Source organism: Mesoplodon mirus (assembly GCF_964341445.2).
Source record: "Mesoplodon mirus genome assembly, chromosome: 15".
NCBI lineage: Eukaryota > Metazoa > Chordata > Mammalia > Artiodactyla > Ziphiidae > Mesoplodon > Mesoplodon mirus.
This window is the reverse complement of record NC_138991.1, coordinates 14,239,844-14,256,827: the sequence shown is the minus strand read 5'-3', so window position 1 is coordinate 14,256,827 and position 16,984 is coordinate 14,239,844. Positions and strand designations below refer to the sequence as shown.

The 16,984-nt window shown below is 51.0% G+C and overlaps 1 protein-coding gene across 1 annotated transcript; it reads left to right on the top strand.

The window, feature by feature from the left end:
* Nucleotides 1–510: 510 nt before the first annotated feature.
* SLC2A10 (solute carrier family 2 member 10) lies at nucleotides 511–15,633 on the top strand. Its single transcript, XM_082644316.1, is given in 6 exon segments — nucleotides 511–546; nucleotides 548–581; nucleotides 6,455–7,738; nucleotides 8,168–8,290; nucleotides 10,592–10,727; nucleotides 14,369–15,633. Coding segments are annotated over 6 exon segments (1,677 nt in total). The 5' UTR covers nucleotides 511–525; the 3' UTR covers nucleotides 14,448–15,633.
* Nucleotides 15,634–16,984: the final 1,351 nt, after the last annotated feature.

The following is a 16,984-nucleotide window of genomic DNA, read 5'->3' as shown; positions in this document are numbered from 1 at the left end:
CCAGCCCATCCTCCAGGCCTAGGACCCTGCCTGAACGCAGGTGGGACGTGTCCAAACCTAAGTGTCCAGTGAATGGAAGATGAATGTGGGAGAGTGAGTGGCTGAAGTGGGTATGTGTGAGTCAGTGTAGATGCATGAGTGTGTGTGTGTGTGTGTGTGTGTGTGTGTGTGTGTGTGTGTGTGTGTGTGTACACATGCTGGCTGAAGAGGCCAGACTAGTGGCCTAGTCTGAGGCCAGACCAGAGGACCACAGTGATTGGGAAGTCTCCTTCCCGCGGGGAGGACAGGGAAAGACAACTTGTGGGGTCCTCCCCGCAGTGGGGATGACGGTGGGTGGGGTCCCAGCCAGGCTGGGCCAGACTGGGGACGTCCAGGGCGCACCTCTGTCCCTCCTCCTGGCTCAGGGGCCCAGGGCTGGCCGACGTGGCAGCTGCGCTGCCGGCGGGCAGGCGGGGAGGGAGGGACGGAGGTTGGAGGCGGGCCGGAAAGTTTGTCTGGCGGCGGAGGCGGGGACTCGGCCGGGGGATGCGCGCCCGGGTCCCCAGAGCCCCCAGCTCGCCTCGGAGTCCTGCTCAGCATGGGTAAGTCGCGATCGGCGCTACGGGCAGGGAAGGCCGGCGACCCTTTCCCTGCGCGCGCACTCTTTGCCCTGAGCTGCAGCTCCCCGACCAGATACAGCCCACTCGGGTGGCAGCCGGGACAGCAGGCCTTGACTGGTGGCTGGGAAGGGACGTGGGCCCACTTCCTTCCATGCTCCTTTCTGCCCAGAAAAAAAGTGACCTGAGAGGGCTCCTTACTTGATACTGGGCGCTTACTCGGGGCCAGACCCTCTCCTGACCGCTTTAAGCCTTACAGCGTCCAGCAGGCGAGTGAAATTGTTCCTATTCTGCAGATGAAGAAGTGGAGGCTCCGAAGGGAGCAAATTCATTCATCCACTCGTGGAGCACTTCCCACCAGGCGCCGTTCTAGGCCTGGGGATGCTGCCCTACACAAAATAGACAAAACCTCTACTCTCCAGATACTCACTAGAGGGGAGATGGCGGGGGGAATTTCTTTGTTGCTCCAGGGAACTAAGGTTTCTGTTTTTCTCTCTGGATTCGGAAGCATCAAAGGGTCAATATTCATCCACCTACTACGTGGCAGACATTGGTTTAGGGGTCAGGGACTCAGTGGCCCTGTGTATAGATTTTGGGGTCAGAAAGACCTGGGTTCCAGCCCTCCTTCCCCCACTTCCCAGGTGCATCGTGACCTGGGACAGTGTAGTTAAGCTCTCTGACCTTCAGTTTCCTCATCTACAAAACGGTCCCCATAAAACACCCTATCACAGGGAAGCCATGTGAATGACGTGAGAATATGAACTTAATTACTCCATATACCACTTGCCCATGGTAAATGGTCAGTTAACATGAGCTTTTATTTTTTTATCACACCCAACATTGGGATTCTGGAGTCAGCCTGCCCGAGTTCAGAACCTGCTCTGTCACTTTACAACCATAGGCAAATGTCTTTACCTCTCTGTGACTCAGTTGCCTCATCTGTAAAATGGGAATGGCACCAGTGCTTGTGTTACAGGGCTGTTGTAGGAATTAAGGCAGCTGACACAGGTATGGCTTCTGGAAAAGGATGTGAGGTTGGCTATAGTGACTGCTCTATAAGTATCACCTGTTGCTGGGACATTTGGAAGCCAGCCTTCTGGGTGAGGATATTTGCATGGTTCAGTTTCAAACCTGGTCTTTCCCTGGAGTTTCAGGGGAAGACATGGCAGGTCTCTGATGGGGGAGGGACACAATACATTGTGACTGGTTGAAATGCCGCTCTAGTGTCACCAACTGAGGGTGCCCTGGGACTTACAGCTGGTGATATGGGCACCCAAAACCTGGGCTCTTTCCGCTCCACCTGCCCCTTGATTCTCTCCCTGGGCAGCTCTGCCTTCCACAGTGAGAGGCTTAGAGAACTGAGGGATTTCCTCCAGTGTGGGACAGCTTCACATACTATATTTAGACAGACAATCCATAGAAAGGGAGAGTGGTTCCTAAATCCAGGCTAGGCCACCCTAATTTGGAGGGCAGGATTTGCTCCACTTCCAGGCCCTGGACCGCACCACCCCCCAACCCCAGGATGCTCAAGAGCCAAGATCCTTTCTCTCTGGATTCCCTATGTCCTGAGTTCATTCATTCATTCAATCATCTGTTTACTCAACCAGTACTTACTGAGTGCCTACTGTATGCCAGGAACTGTCCCCAGCATCAGGAGACAACTGAGAACAAACAAACAAACAATTCCTGTTCCTTTGGGGCTGACATTCTGCTTGGGGAGCCCAATAAATATGTAAAACATATAGTTATTTCAGATGATGAAATGTACCACGGAGAAAAACAAGTAGAGAAGTGAATACGAAGTGCTGGGTGCCATGGGAGTTTGCATTTTTAAGTAGAGGGCCAGGGAAGGTCTCATAAGAAGGTGATGTTTGAGCGGAGACCAGAGGGAAGGGGGATTGGGGCCTCTGAGATGGAGGGAAAGGGCTTTCCCGGCAGAGGTGACACCTGGTAAAAAGCCTTGGGTTGAGACAGGCTTGGAGTGAGGAGGAACAGGAAGGAGGCTGGTGTGGCTGGAGCCCAGTGAAGGGAGGCAGGTCCTACAGGGCCTTGAAGGCCACTCTCAGGACATTGGCTTGTTTTCAGAGTGAAGTGGGAGCCTTGGAGGGCTCTGAGCAGAACGATGTGGTCTGACTTGGGCTATCGTAGGATCCCTCCAGCTGCTCTAGAGGAGTAGATTAAGTTCAAATGTATCTGACACAGTCCTGGAATGGGATGTGGAGACACCGCCCTGGACCCTGACTCAGTCATTTGTTCACTCAGTAGAAGATTTACTGAGCCCATCTTGGGTGTCAGGGTGGAGCTGGAGCCCTGGAGGCACAGAGACAGTAAGTCTCTCTCCCCATCCTGCTCAGTTCAATAAGGTAAACACATCACTTATTCAATTACTTGGTGTGAGCAAATGCAGGAGAAAGCAGAGTTGGTTGGAAGTGAAAACTATGACTTGGAAAGTTGAGGAAGACGTACAGAAATTAGAGATTCCCTCAAACTAGCTTAACCAAAAAAAAAAAAAAAAAGAGTGGGGGGTTATTTATTGGTCACTGAAAAGTCCACGGCTTCAGGCATGGTTGGATCTAGGGGCTCAGGCAGTGTTGTCAGGAATCCCTCCCAAGGGGAGATGGCCCCCAGCCGCTCTAGGCAGGTAAACTACCAGCTCAGTACCCCAAGGAAGCAAACACCCTGGACTGGACCGGCTCTCACTGGCTCAGGTTCAGCCACGTGACATTCACCACTGTCCAAGGCCAGGGAACCGGCTGGCTGATCAGATCTGGGTCATGGACGCACCTCTGGAGCTGGATGGTGGGGGTGGAGGAGGGAGGTCATCTCTACCCCAGACCCGGAGACTGAGAGTTGAAGACGGGACAGGGAAGGGAAGCTCCCCACAGAGCCGGCGAGACTGATGCCAAATAACAGACGTGTATTACCAGAGGCCCCTCGGGGAGGTGAGCCGGGATGAGGATGAGTGGGCATTTGGGAAACACGGGTGGAGCAGGAGAGGGACCAGCACGTGCAGCGGCAGAGCGGCATGAAAATCTACGGTGTGTGCCGGGAACCAGTGTTTGCAGGGTGTGTTGGAGAGGTGGGGACAGGGGTGGGGAGGAGAGGTGGCCAAGGAGTTGGGCTGGGGCCACCAGCTCGTGAAGGGCCTGGGAGGTCATGCTAAGGAGTTAGGACTTAATGGAGCAGGTGGTGGGAGCCTTGGAAAGCTTAAGGAAGAGAATCCTCTTCCCCCATCTTTCTAGCGGCCCTGACTCATCTGAGGCTGTCCTTCACAGCTCCATGGGTCAGCACTTCACCATGCTTTGTGACTTGGGATTTTCCTGAGAACTTTATTTCCCCTCCACATCCGCCCCCTACACCCCTGCTCTCTCTCACACCCCACCTATCTCTAATCGGCCCTTCTTGCTTGAAGTCAATCCAGCAAAGCTCTTAAGTGCATGGGTTTGGGAGTCAGATGGGTCAGCGTCTGAGTTCTGATGCTGTTGCTTCCCAGCTGTGAGAACACTCTGAGCCTTAGGTTTCCCATCTGTCAAATGGGGATAATTGTAACAGTACCACCTAGAGTTGTTACGAAGATAAATTGAGAGAAGGCACCTAAAGTTTTTGCAGAGAGGAAATACTCCATCAGTGACACTTGTTATTATTGCTGTTTGATCTCACTTTTATTTTTGCTGTTCTGCTCTTACCACTGTGACCTGAACCTGTCCTGCTGCATTTTCCAGCAGAACCTGTGGACAGTCAGCTTTGCCTGTGAGCCCTTTGGCTGGGTTCCCATTCACCTCAAGAAGAGCCCAGGAAATGGCAGAAAAATTCTGTGTTTTCACTTGATTGCCTCACATGGCCTGGAAGAACCTTCCCTTCTGGCAGTAAACTCCAGAAGCCGAGGGAGGTGGGGCCGAGGGAGGTGAAGAAGGGGCAGGACCTGGGCAGCATAATCTCCCCAGAGTATTTACTGAAGGTCATGAAGAGGAAAGACAAGGCCAGCCAGGGAATGGAAGGAGGCTACTCCCTGGGGGGCAGACGTGATGGGGAGAAGGGTGAGCAGAAAGTGGGGGGTGATTCCTCCACCCATGAAACTCCTCCCCCTGCACAAAGATTGCCTAACAGACGGAGCGAGGCATAAGTAAGAGAACAGGGTGAAATCTTATTATGCCAAGGTATAATAAAGGAGTGGTTAAGGGCAGGGATTGTGGAGCCAGACCACCTGGCTTTGAATGTAGACACAGCTACTCACTACTCTTGACCTTAGGCAAGTCTCTGATGATCAGTTTACTCATTCATAAATAATAAAGTTGTGAGAATTAAATGAGCTCTCACACTAAAAGTGCTCAAAGCACTGCCTGGTCCAGATCAAACACTCCACAAATCTGGCTGTAATGTTATGAGTGTTCTTGTCAGGTCCAGGTGGGGATGGGTGAGACAGATACATCTGGATTGCTCCTGACGCTTCCAGAAATATTTGTTTACGTATGTGAATTAAAAATTAAGAGCAACCTGTTTAACTGCTCTGCCAATATGGTAGCTGCCGGCCACATGTGGCTCTTTTCACACTTAATTAAAATTAAATATAAGTTAAAAACGCAGTTCCTTAATCACATTGGCCACATTTTATTTTACTTTTTTTAAACGTGGCTTCCATCATTCTTAATATATTTCTTCATTTACTTAATCCAAGAATACACAGAAAGTAGTTTTATTTTTTTAATATTTATTTATTTGGTTGCACGGGTCTTAGTTGTAGCACACGGGCTCCTTAGTTGCGGCAGGTGGGCTCCTTAGTTGCGGCTCCAGGGCTCTTTAGTTGCAGCTCGTTGCCTCCTTAGCTGTAGCATGTGGGCTCCTTAGTTGCGGCTCATGGGCTCCTCAGTTGTGGCAGGCGAACTCTTAGTTGCGGCATGTATGGGGGATCTAATTCCCTGACCAGGGATTGAACCCGGGCCCCTTGCAGTGGGAGTGTGGAGTCTTAAACACTGGACTGCCAGGGAATTCCCTTCTCTGCCTTTTTTTTTGTTAAACGACACCCATCACCACCTGAAATTATATTATATATTAATTAATTTATCATTTGCCTTTTTCTACTAGAATGTCAGATCTTTGAAAACACCATTGTATTGCCAGCCCCAAGAACACTGCCTGGTGTGTTGTAGATGCCAGATAAATTTTGGAATGATTGGATGGATGCATGAATGGATGGGTGTGTGTCTGGGTAAATAAGGGATGGAATACAAAGATGGGTGGATAGATGGATCCAAAAATGGGTGGATGTTTGGGTGAATTAAGGGGTAGATAAATGGGCCAATGAATGGATGAAAATGTGGTGGATGGAGTAGATAGATGGCTGGAGGAGTGAATGATGAAGGGCTGGGTGGATAGATTGATTAGTAAATAGATGGGTGAATGAATGGAGTGGATGGATGAAGAAAGGAGTGGATGGGTGGGTGGGTAGATGGATGGATGGATGAATGGGTGGAGTAGATGGACAGAAGGAAGGATGGAGGGAGAAATGGATGAAGGAAGAAGTGGATGAATGGATGGATAGATGGAGAGATGGATGGAATGAAGGAAGAAGTGAACGAATGGGTGGATGCATGCATGCATGGGTATGTGGGTAAATGGGTGAGTGGATGGACTAGATAGATGGAAGGATGGACGGACAAAGCAAGAAGTGGTTGAATGGATGATGGATGGATGGGTGGATGGATGAATAAATGAATAGACGGATGGATGTAGTAGAAGGATACATGAATGGATGAGCGAATAGATGGAGAGATGGAGGGGTGGACAGAGGGAGAGGAGGTTGGATGGATGCTCTGGCAGGAAACATTCGGGACTCTGTCCCTGTCACTTTTGTTTTCCAGGCCGACCCTCACTCTTCCTGGCCCTGTGTGCCTCTGTGTCTTTGCTGGGTGGCCTGACCTTTGGCTATGAACTGGCAGTCATATCGGGTGCTCTACTGCCACTTCAGCTTGACTTTGGGCTAAGCTGCTCGGAACAGGAGCTGCTGGTGGGCAGTCTGCTCCTGGGGGCTCTCCTTGCCTCCCTGGTAGGGGGCTTCCTCATCGACCGCTATGGCAGGAAGCAAGCCATCCTCGGGAGCAACTTGGTGCTGCTGGCAGGCAGCCTGAGCCTGAGCCTGGCCAGCTCCCTGACCTGGCTGGTCCTGGGCCGCTCAGTGGCTGGCTTTGCCATCTCCCTCTCCTCCATGGCCTGCTGTATCTACGTGTCAGAGCTGGTTGGGCCACGGCAGCGGGGAGTGCTGGTGTCCCTCTACGAGGCAGGCATCACCGTGGGCATCCTGCTGTCCTATGCACTCAACTACGCGCTGGCTGGTGCCCTCTGGGGCTGGAGGCATATGTTTGGCTGGGCCACTGCGCCTGCTCTCCTGCAGTCCCTCAGCCTCCTCCTCCTCCCCCCTGGTACAGTTGATGCTGCAGCCCACAGGGACCTCATCCCCCTCCAGGGAGGCGAGGCCACGACGCTGGGCCTGGGGAGGCCAAAATACTCCTTCCTGGACCTCTTCAGGACCAGGGATAACATGCGAGGCCGGACCATGGTGGGGCTGGGGCTGGTGCTTTTCCAGCAGCTAACAGGGCAGCCCAACGTGCTGTGCTACGCCTCCACCATCTTCCATTCAGTCGGCTTCCGTGGGGCCTCCTCGGCTGTGCTGGCCTCCGTGGGGCTCGGTGCCGTGAAGGTGGCAGCCACCCTGACCGCCATGGGGCTGGTGGACCGAGTGGGCCGCAGGGCCCTGTTACTCGCTGGCTGTGCCCTCATGGCCCTGTCGGTCAGCGGCATCGGCCTTGTCAGCTTTGCTGTGCCCATGGACTCAGGCCCAAGTTGCCTGGCCGTGCCCAATGCCACTCGGCTGTCAGGCTTCCCTGGAGACTCTGGCCTGCCCAGTGGCTTGGCTCCGCCTCTGCGGCCAATGACCGACCAGAGCCCAGGGCGGCCAGTCTTGTCAACGTCTGAGAAAACCAAGCCTCATCCGGGAGCTGGGGACCCCACTGCCCTTCCTCTGCCAGCCTTAAGCATCGTGCCCGCTGCACCCCCTTCTCCTGCCCCTGAGCATGCCCTGCTGCACTGGACCGCACTGGTCTGCATGATGCTGTTTGTAAGCGCCTTCTCCTTTGGCTTTGGACCAGGTAAGTGGGAGTTCTCTTGCTGGTAACTCTGGAGCCTTCCACCTCTCCTAGTGGGAAGCCTGGGGACCGAATCTGTCAGGGTCTCAGAGGGACTAGAGGTGGCTTGACCATGAGAACAACGAACTCAGACTTCAGGGCTCCTTGCTTCCCTGAAGGTACTTCTTCCGAGGGCAGAGGCCTAACTTATGTTTGTAGTATTTTCTTTCTTATAAAGGTCCCAAATTGTCTAAGCTTCAGGCCTCATAAAACCAGACTGTGCCCCTGGATAGCTCACTCAGAAGGGTTTAGCTGGAAAGGAATTTAATGAATAGGGTGACCAACCATCCCAGTTTGCCCAGGACACTGAAAGTCTCATGTCTCAGGAAACCCCTCAGTTTTCTGGGCAAACCCAGCTGCAGCCTAAGAGTCCTCCCTGCTCTCCTGTCCTAGTGACCTGGCTTGTCCTCAGCGAGGTTTACCCCGTGGAGATCCGAGGGCGAGCCTTTGCCTTCTGCAACAGCTTCAACTGGGCTGCCAACCTCTTCATCAGCCTCTCCTTCCTTGACCTCATCGGTGAGTCCTCTGACCTAATTCCTTGGCCCCGTTCCTTCAAGATCCAGAAACAACTGCCTCCAGACGGAGCCTGGGCCTCCATATCGTCCAGGTATAAGTCACAGAAAACCCCATGCAAACCAGTTTGTGAACAAGAGGTAATATTTTTGTCTTAAATCATGAAAAGAGGAGGGTAGCTTGCGTCAAGCACCACTGATCCAGAGGCTTCCACAAAATTGTGGGCCAGCTTTCATGCTCTCTTGGCTCTGCCTCCTGTGCTGTGGGCTTCATTCCCAGGCAGACCCACCTCCGTGCAAAGATGACCACGAACGGGTCTCTTCATCTTGGCAGCCCCGGGGAAGGAGAGCATGTCTTTCTCAGTGGCTCTCACTCATGTCCTGGGGCTGAGTCTCATTGGCTCAGCAAGATCACGTGCCCATCCCTGAACCAATCACTGTGTCTGGAGGGCTGGACTAGTCTGATGCCCAGGCCTGGGGCCACATACCCACTCTGGAGACCCGGGGAAGGGGAGGACGGACAGCCTCACCCAACTGCATGGACTGAGAGTTGGGGGAGAGTTCCCCAAATGAAAATTGAGGTGCTAAGAACAAGGAAAAGGAGGGCTGGGAGGCAAAGACAACAGAAGATATGACCTGTGAGCTTTCTACTTCATTCCCGGCCCCATCAGCTGCGGGGGGGGCCTGGCTTTTTTGACAGCCTGGGAGCTGAGGCTGAAGAGGGGTTAGAGCTGAAGCATCCAGTTCTCCTCTGTCCAGGAAGCCATCTCTGATTGGCGGTGGGGGGATGGGGGTTTGGGAGACCTGAGTGTGCCCCCATCGAGACAAGTCCATTCTCCTCTCTGTAGCTGAAAGTTTCCACTCTTAAAGCATAGGAGTTTAAATTTTTTTGTTGCAGCAGAACTATTCTTCAAATAAAACTTTGTGCAGAGGCTCCTCAGAAGTGTCTGACAACATCCAGAACCCTCAGACATGCTGTAAAATTATCCAGGCCAGATAAGAGGCAAAGGCCTACCCCAGCCCTGGAGAGAATGTGTCTGAGACCAGCCGATGCAGGAGCCACGACCTTTTTGTTTTGTTCTAAACCAGCTTAAACTGGCTCATGCCCACCTGCCAGCAGGAAGGTCTTCTCAGATCTAGTTTGGGTGACGTCTTCTCTTCTTAACTAACCTTCAAACGCAGTCTGGGCAGTGGTGGGGTCAGGGGGGAATTATATAGGCCCAGAACACCAGGGAAGGGTCTCTGAGATGTGAAGATGCTCCTGACCCAAGGCCAGTGGTCATCGAGGCCAAAGTGGGCGGGGCTCCTTCACTGCGGGGGCCCCAAGGTGCAGTTCTTAGGGTTTAGTTATTTTCCTATTTCCTGCACTCAAGTGTTTCCTCTTCAAAGGAGGAGACCTAGGGGACTGTGGGAAATACTGGTAGAAGAACCCACCCACCATGCCTGTCTCCCATACACAGTCTTTGGGAATCCAAGCTTCTCCCTGGTGCCTCAGTCTTCAAGCATCCCCTTTATGTGGGATGAATGAGTGAGAAAGAGAGAGGAAGGAGGGAAGGAAGGAAGGGAGGGAAAGAGGGAGGGAGGGAAGGAGAGAGGGGAGGAGGGAGGGAGGGAGGGCTTATTAGAACTGTATCGTATCCCTATCGTCCCCATCTCACAGACTGGGAAATACGTCCTTCCCAAGTCTAGCCAGGCAGTTAGTCTAGAACCCAGTCTTTCTTCTCCCAGCCCAGCACTCTCCCTGCTGGTGTAAGGACTAAGTGGAGGCCAAGCCGGTTAAGGGTGGCTGCTCGGAGGAGGTGTGGCCCCGGCTGTTAGAGGTGAGAATGGTGTCTGAAACATACTTAGTGCTTCTGCCTCCACAGCCTTCTGGATGGAGCTGAGGCTTCTGCCTTCTCTCGCAAACCAGTCACATGCCAAATTGGCTGAATGCTTGATTCATTGAAAAACCAATTCATGGAATTTCTGAGGATGGTTTTTCGGAGCTGAGCTTTGCCAAGGCTGCCCACGCAGCTGTTGTGCTGCTGAGGTGGATGTCATTTTCCCTCCATGCACATTTTCAGGTGCCAAGTGTGCACCTCTGGCTAGTGTATGTCCAAGATGTTGGTGGATTTGGGCCCTGGCCCTTTGCCTGCCTCTGAGACAACCAGTCCTACTCCTGCTTTAAGATACCTTTATCTGACAGCGTGTTAGTCATACTGCAAGTCTACCATCTAGAGGATCTGCTTTGGGTGAACTGATTTTCAGTGTTCGAGGAGTTGGCCCAGGCTGTGCCCTGCCCACACTCCCACCCTGTTTTTTCCAGGTGCCATTGGCTTGTCCTGGACCTTCCTGCTCTACGGGCTGACTGCTGTCTTCGGCCTGGGCTTCATCTATTTATTTGTCCCTGAAACAAAAGGCCAGTCGTTGGCAGAGATAGATCAGCAATTCCAGAAGAGACGGTAAGGGGGCCAGGGCTGGCCTGGGGGGAAGAGTGGCATCAAACCCTGAGCACTTTGCTTCAGGATTTTAGTCATTACACTTTCCCTTTGCAAAAGAGTGTTTTTCTTCTCTTCCTGTTGTTCTTACTGCCTGGATACAGTGAGTTTTGTCCTGTCTTCATACATGAACTCTTTTCCTTGAGTTGTTTTGTGTCTTCCTACAGCAGAGTTTTATTTGACTTTGAGCTCAGCTCATAGGAATTTAAAAATCATGCAATTATGGACTCATAGGAGGTTAGAATAGTTAGATCCTAAAACCACAGAATCTTAGAGTCATGGAAGCTCGGAGAAACAAAATATTATAATCATGGCCTTTTGAATCACACACAAAGAACTGTGAGCATAATCTACTCATTCAGTGGACGTTAATATGGCACACAGTGTTCTGGGCCGTAGGAAATGTGTCTGAAAATAAGATGGAGAAGGTCCTTGTCCTCACGGAACTTCCATTCTAGTAGGGGAGGGGAACAGAAAATAAATAAGCCAATGAATGCAGCAACGAAAGCATTTCAGTTAGTGATGAGTAGCTGGAAGAAAAGGAAACAGAGCAAAATACATTGAGAGGGTCTGGTTGGTGGAGAGGGAGACAGAGGGGCACAGGGTTGTGGCTAAATCAGAGTGGGTGGTCAGAGAGGGATGCCCTGAGTAGGTACCATTTAAGTGAATGAGACGGAGGCAGCCACGTAAAGATGAGGTAGGGCGAGGCTTCCAGGTAGAGGGAGCAGCAGGTGCAAAGACCCTGAGGTTGGGAGTGTATCTGGCATATGCAATGAACAACAAGGAAGCCAGTGTAGCTGGATCAGAGAGAACAAGGAGGGAGGGGAGGAGGAGAGAAGATCAGATTGGCCAAGTGGGTAGGAGCTAGATCACATAAGGTCTGTAGGTCCTAGACAGGAGTTCAAAATCTTAGCACCAGGGACCTTGGGCTGTTGAAATAAAAGAGTACTGGGGGGGGGGGGGCGTGTCAGAAGGGACCTGAAACCACCATAATCCTAAGCATCCTTGGCAAATGCCCCACGTTGCCTCTTGTCGTAAAGGGAGTCACCAGCGTCTGACTGCCCATTCTATTCCTGGGAGGCCCTAACAAATTAAAATGGTAAATCATTCTAATGGTGAGTTGGAACTTGCCTCCCTGCAGCTTCCTGCCAAGCCCCAACCTGGCCCCCAAAGGGATGCAGAACGAGTCCATGTAAAACTTCAAACCTGGTCCACCCCACCCCAGAGTGTTCTCTGCCAGCCACACACTCCCAGTTTGTTGCATGACACCTTCTGCGGGGCCCTCAGCAGTCCAGCCATATTAGTTAGGAGACAGATTTGGCTGCTTGGAATAGTCTGAATATAGGGGGTCTGGGGCTGGCATTGAAGCTGTGCTTCAAGAGGTCATCCAGGGTCCCAGGCTCCTTCTCTCTTGTTGCTCGGCCATCTCTTCAGTATAAACTTTTCCGCATGGCCCGTTGGAGCCACCACCTCCCTGAAAGAGGGAAGGGGAAGAGGAGGACACACAACCTGAAAGATCCACACGTCACTTCCACCTACAACCCTTCGGACGGAACTTGGCCACATCCACCTGCAGGGGCGGCTGAAAAACATGGTCTTCAATCTGGGTGCCATGTGCTCACCTAAACATTGAGGGTGCTGTTACTAGACATAAAGGAGGGACAGATACTAGGAGCCACCTGGAATCTCTGCCAGACCGGCTTTCTTGGGAGAAGATTCCAGACCCCTCCTCTGGAATAAGAAGCTAAGGAGGCAGAAAGGCAGGCAGAAGCCAGCTTTAGGGTGAGGCAGGAGGGAATTGCAGCTCAGGGGAACACTAAGCTGGACCTGGGGACTCAGGAGCCTGAGCCAGACCTTGGGGAAAGCAGGCTGGATCTTCTACAGCCTCAGGAAAAGACAGGAAGTTAGGGGCTTTGGCTGGGTCCAGAGCCAACTTTGGCTGGGTGAGTCATCACTCCAGCCCTTACCGTTCAGGGGGCCCCTGATATCAGAGGCCACAGAGAGAGAAAGAAACTCAACCGTGGGGAGCATGGGGACACGGGAAGCTCCAGAGATCTTGCAAGCAAGCACTAATGGGACCCACCTTCCAGCACCAATTGTTCTCAGTGCTGTGTTGCTTCCTACAAGAATCACATCCCCAGGAGAAAGTCTGATTGGCTAAGCCTGGTTTATGTGCCCACCCCCCAACCCCCAACTTGGCCAGGATAGGGCAAGCCTCCTCTATTGACAGTCCTACGAAGATCACATGCAACAGAGGAGACCTAGAGCCCCAAGGAGACGAGAGAATGGAGGCTGGATGAAGCCACCATCCACTGTTGTGGGGTTTGCTTCTATTCGTGTCCTCATGCCGCAGATGTGTTTGTTGGAAATGGGGACCTGCAGCTTAACGGTCTGTTTCTTCTGCTCCTTTAGAGAGACGTTAGCAACCGAGGGGCTCAGACCCCCTTGCCATCAGTGGCCACTGAGTGCCATAAGCATGTTCCTTTCCCTTTCACATCAGGTTACTTGGGTTCAGAAGAGACCTTTCCATTCCCAGGATGATATGATCACCAAAAGAGCTTTCAAAAATCTTTTATCCCAATTTCTCAGGAATCCGTTCATTCACTTTCAGCAAATATTTCCAAGTGCCAGCTAGGAGCCAGGCACTGTACTAGGCTCAGGGGACAGACCTGTGACCAAGAGACACCATGTCTCTGGACTGAGGAGGAAGTTACATTTTAATGCAAAGGGGAGAGATGGATTACAGAATACCCAAATGCATGAATAAGATAAATGAGAGTGGGGTTTATATCATGAGGAAAATAAGGCAGGTTAACTGTCAGAGAGCGAACAGTGGATTTGGGGGCAGTGTGGAGCTTTCCATTTCTTTAGCTAGGGTCCAAGTGTACCATGGGTATATTAACGACACAAGTTGATCGTGAGCTCTTCATGACATTGAAGGACATTTTTGTGTACCTGTTATGTTCACTGCTCTATTCCCAGGGCCTAGAACAGTGCTTGGCCCATGACAGGCCAGCAGTGACTCTAGCTCTAGTGAATGAATGAAAGGATGCTCAACAAAGGCCTCTGAGAAGAGGTGGCAATTGAGCTGAGACCTGAGTAATGAGAAAAAGCCATCTTTTCCAAGAGCTGGAAGAGAGTGTTCTAGGCAGAAGGAACAGCCAGAGCAAAGGCCCCGAGGTGGGAACAAGCTGGGGGTTTTGAAGAGCGAGAAGGAGACCCATGTGGCCGGGGTGGAATGGGAAGATGGGATTGGAGGGCGGTGACACGGGAGAGGCCGGCTGCAGAGAGAGGCTTGGACGTGAGGCTGAGCATGACATCACTTCCCAGCAGGAGTGACAGGAGTTGGTCTTCGTGCTTAGAAAGGTCAGTCCTGTGATGAGGAGAACCGGCTGTAGGAGGCGTGGGTGGACACAGGAAGACCGGGGGGAGCAGCTGGGTGGTCCAGAAGGTGGAAATGCACATTAAGGCAGGAAGCAGGAAGGGTCAGGTAGGAGTGGGGTGGGGACGGGATGGGGATCCCATGTATGATCCACTCCCATCACCCCCAGGGAAGGCCACCAGGCCCCGTCACCCTCTGACCCCACTTACTCTCTGCTCTCCAGGTTCACCCTGAGCTTTGGCCACAGGCAGAGCTCGGCTGGCATCCAATACAGCCGAATTGAGGTCTCTGCGGCCTCCTGAGGAGTCCATCTGGAAAATGCTGGAACCATGGCTTTAGCAGACAGTCTTCAGCTTCCTGCTTGCCTGGGTGCCAGAGCACAAGTTCTAGGTGGTCCTTCAAGAGGCACCCCTGCTCTGGAAGAGGTCTGTTTTGCTGGGGCGAAAGGGATGAAAATCCCATTCAGCTGGGCAGGATGGACGGGATTTCTGCTCACCCTCAATACCCAGGTCCCCGCCTTTGGGACGTTGTAAAGGGTCACCCCTGCCCCGCAAGGGGTGAGTCAGATGGAGACTGAGCAAGGAGCTCCTCTCCCACAGGACTCTGGCCTCCCCTGAGTCCTTGCCTCTCATTTCTAGATGCTTCCCTTAGATCCGGTGGTGTGTTGGAGCTGGCTTGTGAGAGCTGATTGTTAAATTTTCAGGAGTTTTGCAAGCTCGTTGTTAAACACAGCTGCTAAAAAATTAAATTATTTAAATTTATACTTAAATAAATTATATTAAAACCGAGGTAATACATACTAAAAACTCATCACTTCCTTATTTTACTACATTTTGCTCTCCTCTGTGCTCTTAAGGTAATTCACACCTATTGCATCACATGAGGGACGTGGGGTGAGGGCACTGCCCATCCCTTGCCGGGTCTGCCTTCAGTGATCCACGGGGAGTGTATGTGCACCACAGGGACTGGGGAACACCACAGATCAGGGCTTGATTTGTCGTTTTAGTGATTGTCCAGTCTTAAGAATGTGACGGATACAATGTTAATAATGTAAATTAAACTTAACAGTGTGTTCTGTCCGTAGTCGATACATTGTGAATGGCACAAAAAATGGAGGGGATTATTATCCAGTTCAGCCAACAGATGACTCATGTCACTGGTGAAGGAGTTTGGACACACGTCTTTGTTGTTTTACTTCCGTCGTATTCATTAACACGAACAAAAATTTCAACTAGCATTCATGTCAGAACTGCATCCACGCTTCAGTGACGTCAGCAACCTCTTTGCTGGGTCATATTGTTGTCAAGCATTTCTTCGTGGTCTAATTTTGTTAAATCATGGCTAAATTGCAGTGACAGTTGGCTTTGGAATCAAGAGGTTGGCAGAAAAATCAACAAAAACATTTCTGTGAGAATTAATTGGCTAGATGGCATTTACAATGAAGAGTATTTACAATAAAGTGTTTATTATTATTTGTAAATTTGTCAATTTTGTGCAACAAACACATCCTTTTTTCCAGTAAAATTTACACACACACACGCACATGCACACACACACACACACATTTTTTTCCCTGGAGAGCAGTCATTAAACATTTACCAGCCCATCACTGCTTACAGCTGTCCTTTTGGCCCCTTCAGGTCTAATTCTCTCCCCAGGGATCCCCAAACCTTCTCAGTTCTCCTTTCCTATCAGCCTAGGAGAATGCTCTTCTAGTCCTAGGGTGGTTTCTCCTCTTTTTTGTTCAGGGTCATAAACTCATAGATCAGGTAGGGGATGTAAGTGAGTGAAGTCCACTGTGGTAAGACAATAGGGAGTAGTGAGGTCTGTGGAAACAGGTGAACACAGGCCTCTCTATCAGGGATGACTGACACTCAAGTCCAGCTGGTGCCTGCCATGAAGGAATGTGGGCCCATTGTGGCCTGACCACCTGAATTTTCAAAAACAAAAAAATCCAGTAATTCAGACTTTGGTGTAAAATTTCCTGATTTTTTAATAGTGGCAATTGATTCTTAGTTGAAAAAATCATTTTTTAAGCTCAACTCAACACACCTGTGGCTAAATCACAGCCTTTAGTTTGTGCCTCAGTTCTTGATGTCCTCTGAGATAGTCTTTTCTTCTGGGTTTTTGAGGATCCCAGCTTAAATCAGAGCAAAGCAAGTAGCCAAGTAGCCGAGTAGCCAAGCAGCTTGAATTGAATAGGTGGGAGGGGTGTTACTGAACATGAAGGGAAAGAGACATGAAGGGGAAAATGGTTGAAATCTCAAACATATTACCCTGGGACAGCTAGGTGTGTGACTTGAGTAACTGCTCATCTGTATAATGGGGACGATACTACTTACTATACAGAGATGACACCTGTCAATCACTAGTTCAGGGCTGGGCTCATCACGGGTGCTCAAAAATGGCTGAGTAACTGCCCCAACAGCCTCCAGGGGCATCTGGCCCTGGGTGAGGAGGACAGTGAGGGCAGTTCAGAAAGCGGAAGAGCATCAGAGAGATCTAAAATTTGAGGGTACCTACTAGGTGGTCAGAAATTGTGAGCACCAACCAGAAAAGTGATGTGATCTGTTCATTGATCTGCAGGGTGGGGACTGGGAAGCTCTCCTTCTCCCAGATAATCCCAGAATCACTTCAGGGAAGCTTTTCCCAAATCCTACTCTCTTGCAGAGCCTTTCACGTGTGTGCCCATCACCTAGCACCTTCCTGTAGTTTCTCACATTGCACTACACAGACTACTTACTGAATGCTTTAAAGTGATTTGCTTTTCAACTTAAACAGATGGATTTTAAAAGGAAACTATATTAATTTATTTGTTCACTCAAATGCATATTTATTG